General features: G+C 38.9%; 1 protein-coding gene across 1 annotated transcript in view; it reads left to right on the top strand.

Annotated features, from left to right (window-relative positions):
- ano10a (anoctamin 10a) overlaps positions 1-16,794 on the top strand; it is a 50,619-nt gene that overhangs the window by 12,899 nt on the left and 20,926 nt on the right. Inside the window, exons 8-11 of the mRNA XM_007906393.2 lie at positions 532-606; positions 3,121-3,303; positions 9,967-10,158; positions 11,377-11,502. Coding sequence (XP_007904584.1) covers positions 532-606; positions 3,121-3,303; positions 9,967-10,158; positions 11,377-11,502 — 576 coding nt within the window. The remainder of the gene's footprint in view (positions 1-531; positions 607-3,120; positions 3,304-9,966; positions 10,159-11,376; positions 11,503-16,794) is intronic.

The raw sequence follows: 16,794 nt of genomic DNA, 5'->3' as shown, positions 1-16,794 counted from the left end.
GGATAATTTGTAGCAGTCCTAAGTTATTTACCATTTACTGATTATAGATTTAGCCCTAAACAGGACCACATTGATACCAAATTAGATTTGTTAAACTACAGAAGAATGCTGGAGTTTACACGAAGACACATGTAGGTTGGGGAATTAGCAGATATGTGGCAAATACAGTTTATGCATGTCCCTCGTTCCCTCCGCTTCATTATCGGCAGCCATACTTTCAGCCTGTATACCCTGGAACTCTGCCTCAATCCTTCTGCATCACCCTCTCCTTGCCCATCTTCAGATCACACCCAAAGATCTTCCTCTTTGACTGTGCCTCCCCCCTATCTCCAGCTTGGTGTCAAACTCCACCACTTCTGAAGCCTTCCCTGACTGTCCAGTGTCTTGGGACATCCTCCCGAAGTGAAGGGGGCTGTACAAATGTAATTTTGTATTGTAAGTTGTTGCTACGTTCCTGAGGAATTTTCTTGTAAATTGGTTTAAACTTGGCTGTTGATTTTGTTAATGAAACCAATTCTTTCTGTTCTCCAGTTCAACTTCACAAACTGTTTCTCATCCCTCTTCTACATTGCATTTGTTCTTCAGGATATGAAACTTCTTCGACAGGTAAATGTTTTCACAACTAAGTGGTGATCTTGAATATGTTTATCTAAGAATTGAGGGGGGGAGGGAGGAGAAGCTTTTAAGACTACTCTAAAACAGTAATTGAATAAACTAAAAAAAACCATTTTGTTTTATCTCCTCATAACTTTTGGATAGATCCATCATTTGAACAGGGAGGGAAATTTGCTCCTTCCTTCCTCCTCATTTGTGCGCCTTTCTGAAGGTAATAACAGGTATTCTGTGCTTTCACAGTTGCTAGCAGTCCTCAGCCACTCCAATGGTGATTCTTCATGCAGAGCGAAGATAGCGAGTGTGGGAAGGCTGTGTTCTATCCTATAGAGTCATATAGCAACCACACAGTTATCCCCAATCATTAAGTACTGTGTAAACTTCTACTTTACCCTCTCTTCCACCTGACTTGGATTACTTCAATTTATTTCTTGTCACTCCATGGTAGGTGCTTCATCTGGAAACCAATCTCATCACCAAGCAAAGTATTAATGGTCAGGTTGTGGAATGTTCGTTGTAAGTTGACAGCGGTCTGTAAAGTAAATTAACCTTCATCTTAACAAGACAATGTTGTGAGTCAGTCTTGACTGTAAGGTTTTGGAGAAGCTCTTCTTCATGCTTTGAAGAAAATAATCATTTAATACCAGCATTCTTTGTCAGCTCCTCTGTTTTACTTCCATTAATTAAAAAATTATGTTGATGTTTCTAAGACTAGGTAAATAATACAAAACAATTTATATTTATACAACTTCTTTCACACCTTTCATGTCGGGAGGACATTCCATGACACTTATAAATAAATTCATCATTGAATAAGCAAACAAGCTCTCGAATCAAAAAGATTTATATTGATGAAGGGCTTCAACACAAGTATTTTCCATTGCTTTGATTCTAATTAATACCCTTATGGAAGCCCATAGCCACTTTGTAACTATTTGTTTTGATGTGTCCAATTTTCTATATTTTATTGAGAATATTTATTAAATAAAGGATTTCCTAACATATTTTTGAAATGAAAGTTAATTCCCTCCTGGTATTTTGTCAGTGCTTTGTTGTACATTTGAAGGCATACTGAGATGTGAAGTAAGATTAATATGGTTTTCCTGGTTATTTGAATGTTCATCCTCCATGTGACTCATTCCCATTCTTCTGTTCATTGTTGCTGATGTTGCTAACTCTGCTTTGGAGCATTTAGATTTTCATAAATTATGAATTGTTATATATTACACCTTTTAATCAACTGATGAAATCCATCCGTATGAAACCCACCACCTGCTCTCTCGACCCCATCCCTATGCCCCTCCTTACCTCCCAGCTCCACCTCCTTGCCCCTCTACTCACTGACATTGTTAATCTCTCCCTGTCCTCTGATACTGTTCCCACCCCTTTAAAAACCACTGTCATCACTCCTATCCTTAAAAACCCCTCCCTGGACACTTCTCTACTTCCTAACTACCGCCCCATTTCCAACCTCTCCTTCCTCTCTAAGGTCCTGGAACGAGTTGTTGCTTCTCAGCTTCGCTCCTTCCTCTCCCGCCACTCCCTTCTCGAACTCCTCCAATCATGTTTCCATGCTGCCCACAGCACAGAAACAGCCCTGGTCAAAGTGACAAATGACATTCTGTCCATCTGCGACCAGGGCTCCCTCTGCCTCCTTGTCCTCCTTGATCTCTCTGCTGCCTTCGACACTGTCGACCACTCTGTCTTCAACCACCACCTCTCCTCTCACTTCAACCTCCACGGCGCTGATAGAGATATTTTGCTCAGTGCTTCTTTCTTCAATTGAATGACTGATCTATTCAAAAGTATGTGCAGTGTAGAAAAGCCGGTTCCTTACCTCATTCTCAGAAGGTTTTTAGTCAAATGTAAAATTCTACAATAATTGAAATAAGTGGGGAAACTTTGTGCACAATGTGAAGATGAAATCCCTGGTAATCAGTAGACATATTCTAAGAAATATTTGTTCTGTAAGAACATACTGTCATAATATACCATGTAAAGAAGTTTGTTAGAGGTTTATATCGGTTTTGCGCTAAATGAAACTCAGAAAGAGTCTACTCTCGTGAAGGGTGCTATCTAAATGCAAGTTGTTTTAGAAAGTCATCAAGCTTTAATCTTAATGTCAACTGATGATTCAACAGTTTCACAAAATAGCTGGTGTTTGTAGGTTTGTGAAATGTAGATACTGAACAAGAAACTCCTCATGCCTCTAAGTGTAGCAACATTGACTGTTTTAAAAGATGTTTCAGTCACTTAACTCACATAGTATTCACGCACAAAATATTCACAGGCACACCACTTTACAGCATATATTGTAAAGTATTTTGCAACATCTTGACGACGTGATAAGATTCTGTATCACAGGATTATTTTAATTATAGTCACTTAGGAACATGGGGAATTTCCTGTCCATAGACAACAATGAAACAATAGCTAGCATCTTAATGTTTATGAATATTTACAATTTTAATGCATATGCTGCATTTTGACTAATTTGTTTTGTTATAGAGTCTAGCTACCTTACTCATCGCATCGCAAATACTCAACCAGGTTGTTGAATCTTTTCTTCCTTACTGCCTTCAAAAACGTCGCAACAGAAAGGTCAAACAGAAGTTTCAAGTTTCACGTGTAGAGAAAGAACTTCCATTCGTTCAGCAAGTCAAGCTGGAAGGAGAAATGGATACGTATTTGGTGAGTTTAAATCAGAATGACTGAGTAGAATGAAATGGGCAGATCAGCAATACCAGCACATCAGAAGTTTTGAAATGTAATCCAGTATTTTGGTTGCTCCAAAACTGATTTAATTCCAACTTTATATTTAGGTATTATAAAATGATCTGTGTTAGATTTTTAAACCCATGAACATTATATGGATTAGAATTATGTCCCTTAAATACTAGTCATTTACATGAGTCTGCTCAGTTAGCACCATGTTATAAGAAAAAGCTGTGAACTCCAAAAATCTGTATTTAACTTGTTTTTGGTTTTGGAGGGATTATTATTAGGCGTGTGGAGTAAGGAAACTTGCCCAAGGTTTTACCCTGCCTAACCTTGGGCAAGTATTATCTATAGATAATACCTCCTTCTCAATATTATCTTTTCCATCTATTCTGCTGTTTCTCAGAACTTCCAAATTGTGCAGCTTCTTATCACTACTTTTTCTTTTCTCCTTCAATTTACAGGATTTTAAGTCCCCGGCTTGGTGTTGCCTCACCATTAGTTGATTTGTGTAAACCTGATTCCCATTCTTCTCAACCTCAAACCTGCACTCTGGGTTATACTTCACTTAGGATTCCCACATTTTTTAGGGTCACATCCCTTTTGCTGTTTACATTGATTTGCACATACTTATAATGTATTAAAATGGCTATGTTATCTGATGTACAACTGACACCAATAGAACAAAACAAAAGTGCCAGAGGAAAATGGGACAGGTGGAAATGCTGCTGTGAACTAGGTTTTCACCTCGTGGATTAGTGAGGCCGAACTGGAGGGCATCGGTTTATACTTAAAAAGTTGCATGCAGAACAAAAGATTAGAAAATACTGGAGTGCTGACTGAAAATAATAAATCCTCTGGGGAGAGGTTTGCTCCAGGGGATGTGAGTCAGATGAAGTCCAGGATAGGGTAGGTTTTGTGTTAGACGATGGAGGAAGGAAATTTGATGACATTTTCACATTCTGATACTAAATACATTCGTTTTTTGCATGAAACCACTTAATTGATTTTAAAGGGAAAATGTATTCACTTTTAACGCTATAAAGATTGTGCATGTATCAGCAGCTTTCAGTTCCTCTTTATTTCCTCTGCGTTCCAAAGCTACTTCTTGGAGCCAGTTCCTCTTGTGTAACATCATGAATAAGAACGACATTGTATATTCACTGCAGTGGAAGTTCCTGATCAGTCATCTGCAGCCAACAGTTTTAAATTATAAAAAAAGATAATGAGGTTGATACATTGCTATTTATGTACGTCTTTTACTATAAAATGTAGCAATGGAATCCTGTAGCTTAATGGTTAGAGCACGCGCTTCGCAAGCGAGAGGACCTGGGTTCAATTTACCTTTCTCCACATGGCTCTGTCTACTTAGCAGTAAGTAAATTGTTAATCAGTTCAGATCGCTATTCCAGGGGTAATGATCCCATCAAAAAAAATAAGAATAATAATTTGGTCAGTCAATCCACAACTGTTTGTAGGACACTGCTTTGCGCAATTGGCTTCCGCGTTTCACCCACAAAATGTAGAGTCAATTCACTTCACAGTATATTCTGTGAAGCGCTTTGAGACGTCTAGAAGACATGATAAGGCGCTACATCAATTGCAAGGATTATTATTATTATTATCATATGACAATTTAATAGGATAACCTTCCCCTTTAAACAAATGCAGTTTTTAATTATTGATTAAATAATCTGGGCTAAAGCCAGATTATATGTTACAATTTTCATTTTTTAATATTCATTTATGTTCATATAATAATTGCATTGTGAATACTTGGTTGGATTCAAAGAAGCTTCAAGTATCCGAACATGGCCATTCATGTGTTGTGTGTATCAGATAGCACAATAGTCTAAACTGACATGCCATCTTGAATGGACACTAAATCTGTTCTCACTTAGCAATCTTAGACCCTTTAGGTCAGAACATGATATGCTGCAATGTTAGAACAACAAATTACATTTTTATAGCACCTTTCACGTTGGGAGGCAAGGGAGCGAGCAAGGCGAAGGGATGATGGGATGGAGCTCCAAAGGTTGGGGACAGAAAGGTTGAAGTGGGGTGGGTCGGGCGGGGGACGTTCAGAACAGAGTCCGCCAAGCAAAGGGAGGCCGGTATGGAGTTAGCAGGTCACAGAGGTAGGGATGAGCAGGCTGTGGAGGTCTTTGAAAGCGAGGACGAGGATTTGAATTGATCAAGGTTGGGGGGTGATGGGTTTACAGAGCCTGGTGTGGGAAAGGACACAAACTGCAGGGTTCTGAATAATCTGCAGCTTGTGGAGGGACGAGTTGAGACGATCAACAAGCAGGGAATTACCTATAGAGTCTGGATGTTATGAATGCATGGATGAGAGACTCGGCGGCTTGAGAGGAGAGGCAGTGGCGGAATTGGGTGATATTACGTGGGTGGGAGCAGAACAAGTCATGGCACGGATATGGGGTCTGAATCAGATTTGAAGTTACATGATGGGAAGTTATTCGGCTCATTGAATGTAAAATAGTGCTGCTGCATTAGAGCTAACTGTTCTAATTTCTGCTCTCTGCACTTTTCCCTTACCGTTTTACATTCTACAACTAATCGCATTTATATAGTACTCTTCACGGTGGGGTAGTGACTCAGAGCACTTGCATTCTGTTACATTTCACAATATTACATTGCATTCTATTACATTGATACCAGAGATGAAGGGTTATGAGGAGTGGTTTCCAAAATATGGGCTTGTTTTGAGGTTGAGGTTGAGGGGATCTGAGGAATTCAGAATTCTTTAAGTGTAAAATAGTGAAAGATGATTCCCACTAGCAGGAAACATCTGCCTCACAGACCAAGCTTGTACTAACTTGACTTGACTCAGACATCTGTTTGGTGTTAGTCATTTTCAAAATTATAAATGTTATGAAATACCACTGACTAACTGACATAAGAATATTGGCATTTAGGTGCCCAGAGCATGTTCTTTCACATTATCCTGGGCATCTTATTCCTCTTAGATGTAACTTCTCTCCAACCTCTGTGGTGCTGAAACATACTTGTGGTTATGGAGGAGTGAGGCTGATGCATTTGATTAAATACTTTCATCAAGTTACTTGATTCACAGATCATTGTTCGTCTGTAAATACATATCCTGTGAAAGTTGTTTGGTATTCTTTTATGAGCACACTTTTATTCAACCTGTTTAGTCTAGAATTGCAAGCTCTTGGGTGTAGAGACTGCCATGAATAATCTGGCTACTTTTGATAGATTACTTCAAGGTTCACTGTCCACGTATTGCAAGCTCAAACCTACATCATTTGTCGGATGTCAAAAAACCAACTAGTGACTATCCACCGTGCGGGGTGCAGATAAGTGGCATCTTCTTTGAACTGACTAGCTCCATGGTGACGTGTTCAACAACATAAAGTAAAGTCAATTCACTTTACAGTGTGTTCTGTGAGGCGCTTTGGGACGTCCTCCCGACGTGAAAAGCGCTATATCAAATGCAAGGATTATTATTATTATTATTATTATATGTTGGAGCTAGTCAATGTGTGGCTGTGCAGCTGTCTTGGTAGTTTAGTTCCTGAGCCAGGTGTTTTCCCCAGGGCATTGATAGACCTGCCAGCTATAAGCTTTAGGTGGCTAGACTCCACCCATATTCACGCACATGTTCGGATCCTCAAACCTCACTCTGTGCCTAATACTCTCTGGAATTGGATAAGCAGAGTGCATCCTACCAGGGAGAGAGTATGCATTCCATTCCAGAAACATTAAAATTTCTATGTATTGGTGGCATACATTTGTGGAGCTCAGTCTGGTTTGGTTACTCGATTGAATGGTAAAGAGTTTTCTGCATGTATCAAACACCTGGCTGACCAAAACATATTGTTTAAATTAACAGAATAGCCAAGCCAACAACAACATTACATTTGTATAGCCAAGCATGTATTATACTAGGGCGTTATCATGTTTGTGAATATGTGTAAAGGTCTGAGAATTATTCAAGTTTCCATAACAAAACTTTCCAAATATTTCCTGAGAACATTGAGATAAATACAAAAAACAGATTGTTCCCTTAGCCTGGAGATATTTACGCATTCTAAATCTATGCAATGGAGTGCACATGTTCAGCAATTTCCTGTTTATCTGGCCAAATCAGAATTGATGTCTGTCATGGAATTGAACTAATTGAGGGCTGTAAACACAAAACTTTGTTAACTGGTGAGCTTGGCATGCCACCACAATATCTAAAATTAAACACGTTTTAGATAAAGCTAAAGTTATGGTTAACTTTACACACTCATTTCTCTCCTGACAAATTTCTGCCTTCCCATCTTGTGGATGAATCTCTTGTATAGCATTGTGTCAAAGGCTGTGTCAAACTCTAAATGTATAACTTCCTCTTATCCACAAGGACTGTTATATCTTCAAACAACAATACGTTATCGTTATATTTCCTCCTTTTTCTAACCCTGAGGCATTATTTCAGTTTCCATTGAATCTCTAAATATTAACAGCCAGACAATAACCAATTTCATTAGCATCCATGTTGTTATCATTGTTTCTTTATTTTGTCGTATCGAGGAGTTGTGGTTTATGTGTATTGGCCCCACATGCCTTACTGTAGAAGGGGTCAGGTCCTCCACATAATGGAGTGGTGTCAGGACATCTGGGGAATTCTTACCTATGTCTTTGCCTCACCAGTAAATTTTTTATTTGAGAAAAGCTCTTTTCTGCTTTCCGTAAATACTGAATTGGAATTTTGTATGTTAATAGAGGCATTTTCGAATTGTATTTCTCCCGACAGTCATGCTGGGATACGAGATACGTATGTTTTGGTAAGAACATTGTGTAACTCTTGGAAAGTCTTGATGCCAGTGCTTTTTGCCGAGAGTTACACAATGTTCTTGCCAACACATGCATGCCTCCCAAACCCAGGGTTACTGTCGGGAAAAGTACAATCTTAAAATGCCTCTATTAACATGTAAAATTCCATCACTCATAAGTTTTGTTATAGCCCTAGAATTGGATTTTGCCTTTGAGGGAGCAAACAGGTTAACAATATGAGAATGGGAACCTGTTGGGATCAGAGATAATGTAATGAGGTAGTTATGTACAGTTATGCTATTTTGTTTCTTGGCTTATATCTGTTTATCTTATCAAAGAACCTTTTAAATGATTTTCTGAGCACAACAAGTAAAAGTGTGAATAGGTTTACCACATTCAATAGATAGGAGCTAGGCGAAGACCCGATCAGATCTAATCTTCAGAATTAAAGCTTCATAGCAGCAATGTTGAATCAGTATGAAAATGATTGCTATTCTTGATGTCAAGATGAGGATTATTATCTAGGCCATTACTTTATGCAGGATATGTATATTGGTGTATAGTGTATATTGAGTCAGAGATACTGACATTCTGGAGAACATGCTTAACGAGTCTACTTGGTTCAATACTTCTCAGAATAGGAACAAGATATCACTGCATTTTCTTATTGTACTTTAACTATAGAGGACATCAGATATATCAAATATCTTAACAGTCATTAGTATAGTTTGGTTATTCTCTAACTCATTATTTTTTGTGTTTAATGCATAAATAACAACACTGAAACATTTAATGCTGCAGCTACACAACTCGAGTGGCAATGATTCTTTGTGTTTTTGTGATGAATCAATGTTAAAAAGTATACTGTATCTTACTTTGAGAAGATGAAGTGATATTGATTTGAAGGACTTCTTGGGAAACTAATTCTAGGAGGCGGCTTCATATTCGAATCGATGCACACAGTTGTAGAGTAACTGCAGTCTGTCTGAGTGCAGCTGTTACAAAGCACAATTTTGAAATAAGTTTGCCCTTAAGGTTATTGGAGGTGATAGCACTCTGCTCTTAATGCTAAAATTATCTGGCAATCAGTATCTGTGCATATGTACAACGGGTCACTTTTTGTGATTTATTTAGAATTTCAATCAAGCAGAACAATACTAACAACAAGCCTAGTGGATTGCACAATGTACTCTCTACAATGATATCAGAAATCATTACATGGAGAGAAGTACAATAATAAACCTTAAACCTACCCCAGTAAAATCATATCACAAATTTATAATTTAAAGTTGTATGCAGTTGAAGAAACAGTAGATAATACGTGTCTACCTGAACAGGCAGGTGGGACGTCAGTTTAACATTTCATCTGAAGCACTGCACCTCCAACAATGCTGTTCTCCCCTCACACTATATTAGAGCATCAGCCTAGATGATGAATATGTAGATAGTTACTCACAATTCTAATGTATTGAATTATTATGCTCACAGACTGCTCAGATTTAATCGAAAGATTGTTTCAGCAAAGTATCTTTCTCTTTCTCCACTGTTAGTGCCTTTGGGCCAATTAAACTTGGAACCAGCTATTAAATTTGGCCCACTGATATTCACTCACTTATTGATGGTCTGGCCAAGATAAACAACTCAGTATTTGAAGAACCGCATGAAAGAACATGTTTAGTATTTCAATCCATTGCTGTACCAGAATTCCAAACTACTGCATTCCAATTCCTCATTAATAACATCAGTATTTTAAAAACTCCAGCTCTCATTCATGTATTTAATATAATTGTTTTAAAATGTGTTTTTTATTTTTGATCAAACTTTTTGTCTCCACAGGGAACTTTTGATGATTACTTAGAGCTATTTCTGCAGTTTGGCTATGTTAGCCTTTTCTCCTGTGTTTATCCACTGGCAGCTATACTTGCCATATTGAACAACATCACAGAGGTCTACTCTGACGGCTTGAAAATGTGTCGCGTCTTCAAACGACCTTTTTCAGAACCTGCATCTGACATTGGAGTCTGGCAGGTAACCAGAGTTCAATTGTTTGCACTTCAATATTCCATCTTGTTAAAATTTCGAGATATTTTACTTGTAAACACTTGCACCGTAGCATGTTCTCCTGACATGAAAAGCAATATAAATACAATTTGTTGTTATATTTTACTCTTGAGAATTACTCCTTTATTTGTTCATCCTCCACCTACAGTAGATATTGCCCAATATCTAAGAGAACAAAATGACCCAAGGATACTGGGACCATGTCACCCGGGATTAGGACAGATCCAACAACAACAAATTGCATTTACATAGTGTCTTTCACATTTGGAGGAGGCACTGGACAGCCAAGGATTTACACTCAAGCTGAGTGTTGGAACCTCGGGAGGTGGAGGTGGGAGGATGATCGAAGGTGGGGTCAAACGCAAAAGCCTTTAGACGGGCTTTGAAGGAGGCAAGAGAGGAGGTGAGGTGAATGGACTCTGGGATGGAGAGTTCAAGAGGGTGGGAGCAGAAAGACTGAAAGTTCAATCGCCAATGGTGGGACGGCCAGGGCGGGGGAACATGGAGTAGGCCAGTGTCTGCCAAGTAGACGGAGCGGACAAGTTGGTAAGGTTGCAGGCTGCAGAAGTATTGGAGGGGCAAGACTGTGGAGAGCTTTAAAGGTGAGGACGAGGATCTTAAACAATCCTCTGGGGGATGGTGAGCCAGTGAAACTGGGCGAAGATTAGAGTTCTGATTAATCCATAGCTTGTGGAGTGAAGAGTTGGGAAGTCTGGTGTGTGGAGAGTTAGCATAGAACTGCAGTTAATATCTCTCAATCAAATTTCTTGTTGGTGCTCTGGGATTAGGAATGACCTAATTCCCAACTCCTTTCTATTAGGAATTACCTAAAAAATGCTTGTTGGTGCTCTGGTATCAGTAAGAATTTTTTAGGTAATTCCTAATCCATTGTTTGTTAGAAACCTTAAAGTGCAATGCAATTTTAATACTACTACAATTCCAGTTTAGCCAAAATAATACATTAATTTTGTGTAGTTTGGAGCAAATTGGTTCTATTTGGCAGAATCTAAAGATAATAATCATAATACTTACATTTGATACAGCACATTTTTACGTTGGGAGGACATTTAAAGCACTTCATGGGATATACTGGAAAGTATGACTAATTTTATGGAAGAAGATTGTTAAATCTTCAGATAAAATCTGAGATTTTATTTGTATTATTCTGATTTGACATTTCTGTAGCTGGCCTTTGAGACGATGGGAGTGATAGCAGTGATCACCAATTGTGGGTTGATTGGGATATCACCCCAAGCAAGGAGCTTTTTCGAGAACAGCACAGAGCTTGTTCTGCTGGTCGTGGCTGTAGAAGTAAGTTTAATATTAGCATTTTTATACTTTATGAAGATGACTATGCTTTTATATATGTAAATGTTTTCTGGTCTCATTTATAATTATCATCTAGTGTCCCCTCCTCTGCCCCATGCTGTCTTGTGACACCATCGACTTCCCATTCTAAACCACTGTCATCATCTCCCTCCTGGAAGAGACTGGGTTCCAGCACTGACATTCTCCCAGCACTGAACTGTGTGCCCATCATCCCAGGTCAAGAGGCTCCATTGTCTCCCAATGGATCAAAGTCTTCACCTTCACCAATAAATTCCCTCATGACTTAGGACCTTCCAATCTCTTCCCCTCACCCACTCCTTTTGCCCCCTGCACTCGGCTAACTCGGGCTTACGGTCTGTCTTCTGTGCACCAAGCGTGGCCGAGCCTTCAGCTACTACCTGCTTACCTCTAACTCCCCCTCTCTACTCCTCTGTTATGTGTTTTTAAATGCTGCCTGAACACCTGCCTCTTTGACCTCAACTACCATCCATTTATTTTTTCCCCTATCCCTTCTCCTTTGCTCAGTGTCTGTCATTGTAAAGCGCTGCAAGACATTCTTACATGAAAGTGCTATTTAAACGCTAGTTGTTATTAATTAATCCATTTTCTAGCTTATCAATTCCCTTTATTATTTTAAACACTTCATATTTCCCTCTGCTCTAAGGAATACAACCAAAACCTAGACAAACTCTTATCATAGCACAGCATCTCTTCATAGGCTAGCCTCTTCATTTCAGATATTAATTTAGTGAATCATTATTGGATGCCCTCCAAGGCTTATGTATCCTTCCTAATATTGTCTGCCTAAAATTGAAAACAGTACTGTAACCCAAGTTCCTCGGGAGAGGACCCAGTGGAAAATAAAAGATGTTTGTTCTCTCCCAAAGCAGCCTTTGTGTATAAATGTATCAATCACCCGTACTAAAAAGACAAATCTTTAAATGGTAGAAATCTGAAAAAAAGATTTACATTTTGCAGATGACCCTGTTTCAGAAACAATATTAGAATTTCTGTTTATTGATGTGCCAAATTTCAACAGTTATCGTGCATTAATCAGTTTGTACCACTACTGTATTAATTGGGATGGTTTTGACAATGTAATGAATTGGTTAGTTTATAGTGAAAAATGTTGAGCATTATAGCTGTGGAGGTATTATTAATCAAAATAATTACTGGAGTGGCCTATGTATATTTACATAACCAATTCAGTATTCAGAGGCTGATTCCTAATGTCACTTTTCTCATTACGAGCCAGCGAGAGCAGTCATAACGCAGAGTGGAATTTTTCCTCAGCAGCCAGCTAACCTGGACTCTCTTCCAACATGTGGTAGTGGAGGTGTTTATATTATTGCCCTATATCGTAAACTGGATTCAGCAAAGACATTCACATTGCCCTTAAATCGTATTTCTTGGTCCTACGTAATTTTGTGATCTTGTTTTGACTGCGGCAGGACTGTTGACATGTCTATGTTCACAGCAATGTTTTTCTATGATGGAAGCTTCAGGGATAGTGTTTTGTGGAGCTCTGCTTCCTCCTCTGAGCTCATGATATTTGATAAGATTGGAAAACTATTTAACAATGAGAAACTTAAAGAAGTAGCTCTGACTGTAATTGATAGCTAGTGAACTTGCCCCCATAGTGAATAATTTGATGAAGGTCTAATTATTTTATCACATTTGCAGGCACCATAGCTGTGACCATATAAGGAGCAGATAGGAGATTGGCATTATTGAGAGCAATTCTGATGAATTAAATAGAAGGGCTAAGCAATGAAATTGAATTTGGATAAATATAGGTTATAGAGATTTGAAAGTAAATTGTGAAATGTGCTGACCATGAAGGTGGTGTTCATTAGTAAGTGTGACAAGTGACGCTTAAGCTAATACAGCAGAGGTTGAGGATTTAACATGGAACATCCGAGATACTGTGCAATTAATAAATGATTGAAAGAGACTGGAGGAGTAGGAGTTCTCAAAAGAAGCTTTCTTTTTAATAAAAAAAAGCTTAGAGGAGCAGAGGTTATGGGAGCTGGTGAGGAGATTTTCTTATGACTGTGGAAGAAAGTGTCAGGAAGTGTTGCATTGATGGAAACTATTATAAACAATGAATGCGCACAGTAAAAGAAGATTGCAAACCTGACATCTACTGACTTGATGAGATGTGCGTGCTGTTGAGAGTAGGAAGCCAAAGCGAACGTCCTCTGATAATGGAAGCTGTAATGTTCAACAGTCAGCAATGAGAAAGCTGGGCATGTGAGCTGAAGGATACAAGTGAGATACATGTTTGCTGCTCACTACAGGTGAGGATTGTTAGTGCAGAGATTTACAGTCAGCTATTCTGTTGACTTTTTTTTGTAAGTGGATCAGAAAGAATAGAAAAAGTCCTGTAACGCATCGTTCTTTGATCTGATGGAATGCCTGATCTAGAACAAGTATGATTATTTTGTTTCTCCCACCTGTTAGAAAAAAACATGTCTATCAGTTTGTTTAGTCTGAATCCAGCAGAGGGCATACTTGGACTTTATTTGTAAAATGGATAATTATTAGTAAATTGAGTGGCTAATGTGCTCTTCTTTTACCATTGTTGAAATTTCGAATTTGTTTTGTGAAATGCAGATTTCAGATATATTTTAGATTACATTTGGGAAAATCTTCATACTTTTTTAATTTATCAAATCAAAAAATATTAAGCCAAATGTAAATACTGAGCAATTTTTCATTGTAAGCAAATAAAAGGCCAGGTTGCTCTGCTCTGTTAAATTATCTCAGAATAGCACATTAGCATGGTTGATCCATTAAAAAAGTGTTGTTAAGTATTCTTCATTTATATGCTAGATTTCTGATTGAACATCAATCACATTTATTATACAATTCTGTCATTTGAATCGTTAGTGTTTTGAAAGTTCACAAATCGTATAGGTGAACACCTACAAAAAGAGTTGAAGTGAAACTTCCTTACACAGAGGATAGTGAGAATGTGGAATTCGCTGTCAGATGCTGTGGTTGAAGCAGAAAGCATCAGTGAATTTAAGAGGAGACTTGATGCATAGATAAGGCGGAATGGAATGGAGAGGTAAGAGAGAGGGGATTGGGAGGGGTGGAGTTTATGGTCTGAGTTTCCATTACAGTTGCAGTGCTGGAGGTGTACCAGATTGTCAATGATGTTGTCCTTCAGATGAGTTGCTGGACAGAGGTGCAGCCTTCCTGTTCAAGTGGACATTGGGTGTCCCAATGGCATTGTTCAGGAGACCAGGAAAAGAAGCAGCTGGAGGGGCCAGAAGATGGTCATTAGTTTTTTTATTTCAGCACAGTTGTACTTAGAAGTTCTAATAATCGACTTGGAAGTTATGAACAGGGGGCAAATTGCGCTTGATGCTGTAGATTGATTAGGATGCTATGAGTGATGAGTAGAGTTTCATAGAGACACAACACTGAGCCTGATCTAATAGTTAAGGTAGAATGAAGTGTGAAGCTTTCCGTACCTGTTAAAATATCATAGAATCATAGAATTGTACAGCACAAAAAGAGGCCATTCGGCCCATCGAGTTTGTGCCGGCTCTTTGAATAGAGCAATTAATGTCAATCCCACTTCCCAGCCCTTTCCCCATAACCCTGCAAACCCGTCCTCCTCAAATACCCGTCCACCCCGTTTTTAAAAGTTGTTATCGAATCGGCCTCCACCACCCTTTCAGGCAACGCGTTCCAGATTCGAACAACTCGCTGCGTGAAAACATTTCTTCTCACCTCCCCTCTGCTTCTTTTAGAGACTATTTTGAATCTGTGACCTCGAGTCACCGACACACCCACCAGTGGAAACAGTTTTTCCCTTTCTAACCTATCAAATCCCCTCATGATTTTGAAGACCTCTATTAGGTCTCCTCGTAACCTTCTCTGCTCCAATGAGAATAATCCTAACCTCTCCAGCCTTTCCTCATAATCAAGGTCCCTCATTCCTGGTACCATCCTCGTAAATCTCCTCTGCACTCTTTCCAATGCCTTAACATCCTTCCTATAGTGTGGTGCCCAGAACTGGGCGCAGTATTCTAACTGAGGCCTAACCAGTGCTTTATACAGGTTAATCATAACCTCCTGACTCTTGTACTCTATGCCCCTATTTATAAAGCCTAGAACCCCATTTGCCATTTTTACAGCCTTATCTACCTGTCCTGCCACCTTCAAGGATTCATTTACCTGCACCCCCAGGTCTCTCTGTTCTTTTACCCCCCTTAAGATTGTATTACCAGCCTATATTGCCTCCCCTCATTCTTTCTACCAAAATGCATTAGTTCGCATTTCTCTACATTGAAGCTCATCTGCCATGTGTCTGCCCACTTTACCATTCTGTCTATGTCTTCCTGCAGTTGGCTACTATCCTCACTGTTTACTACCCTACCTAACTTGTGTCGTCCGCAAACTTGGAAATGGTGCTTGCTATACCCAAGTCCAGATAATTTATGTATATTAAGAAGAGCAGTGGTCCTAATACAACAACAACAACAACAACAAGATTCCATTTATTGAGCGCCTTTCATGTCGGGAGGACGTCCCAAGGCGCTGATACAGATCCCTGGGGGACGCCACTGTACAATTCCCTCCAGTCAGAAAAGCAGCCGTTCACCACCACTCTCTGCTTTCTGTCTTCCAACCAGTTCTGGATCCATGCTGCCACTCTCCCTTCTATCTTTCTTGCAAGTCTTTCATGTGGCACTTTGTCAAATGCCTTTATACTGTAATACTGTTACTTCACTGAAGCAGATGGGTGGATCAGAGAAATGGAAGCAGCACTTAAACCTAAGAAAAGCAGTGAAAGATTCTCTGGGATCTTTGCAGTTAGCTAATATAAAGGGCTGTGCATGTCTGGCCTCATTGACAAGGTGGAGTCTGTTGGAGGCTGTTTGCCATGAACTAGTTAAAACTAGTTAAGATTTTCCAATGACAGTTGTGGGGACTAATTGAAATTGCAGTTGTGTTATTTCTAAATTGTGTTGAAAAGCAAAAAAATAATAATGCCTGCATTTTATATAGTGCCTTATATCGTTGAGATGTCTTAAAGCGCTTCACAAAATATGTTGTAAGTTAATTTAAACAATGGCAAAGTCTTGAAGCTAAATTTTTATATTTTATTTCCTGGCATATATTCTCAATAGATTTTATTACTGAGCAAGGTTTGAGTACATCTGAAAGAAAGTTGTTGCTCAGTTGACTTGTGACATTAATAGAAATGATAACCCAATGAAGGAAATACTGGCTTCACTTTTTTAAAAAAATCAGTGG

Source organism: Callorhinchus milii, unplaced genomic scaffold (assembly GCF_018977255.1).
Source record: "Callorhinchus milii isolate IMCB2004 unplaced genomic scaffold, IMCB_Cmil_1.0 Scaffold2, whole genome shotgun sequence".
In the NCBI taxonomy this organism is placed as follows: Eukaryota; Metazoa; Chordata; class Chondrichthyes; order Chimaeriformes; family Callorhinchidae; genus Callorhinchus; species Callorhinchus milii.
This window is presented reverse-complemented; position numbering and strand designations above follow the sequence as displayed.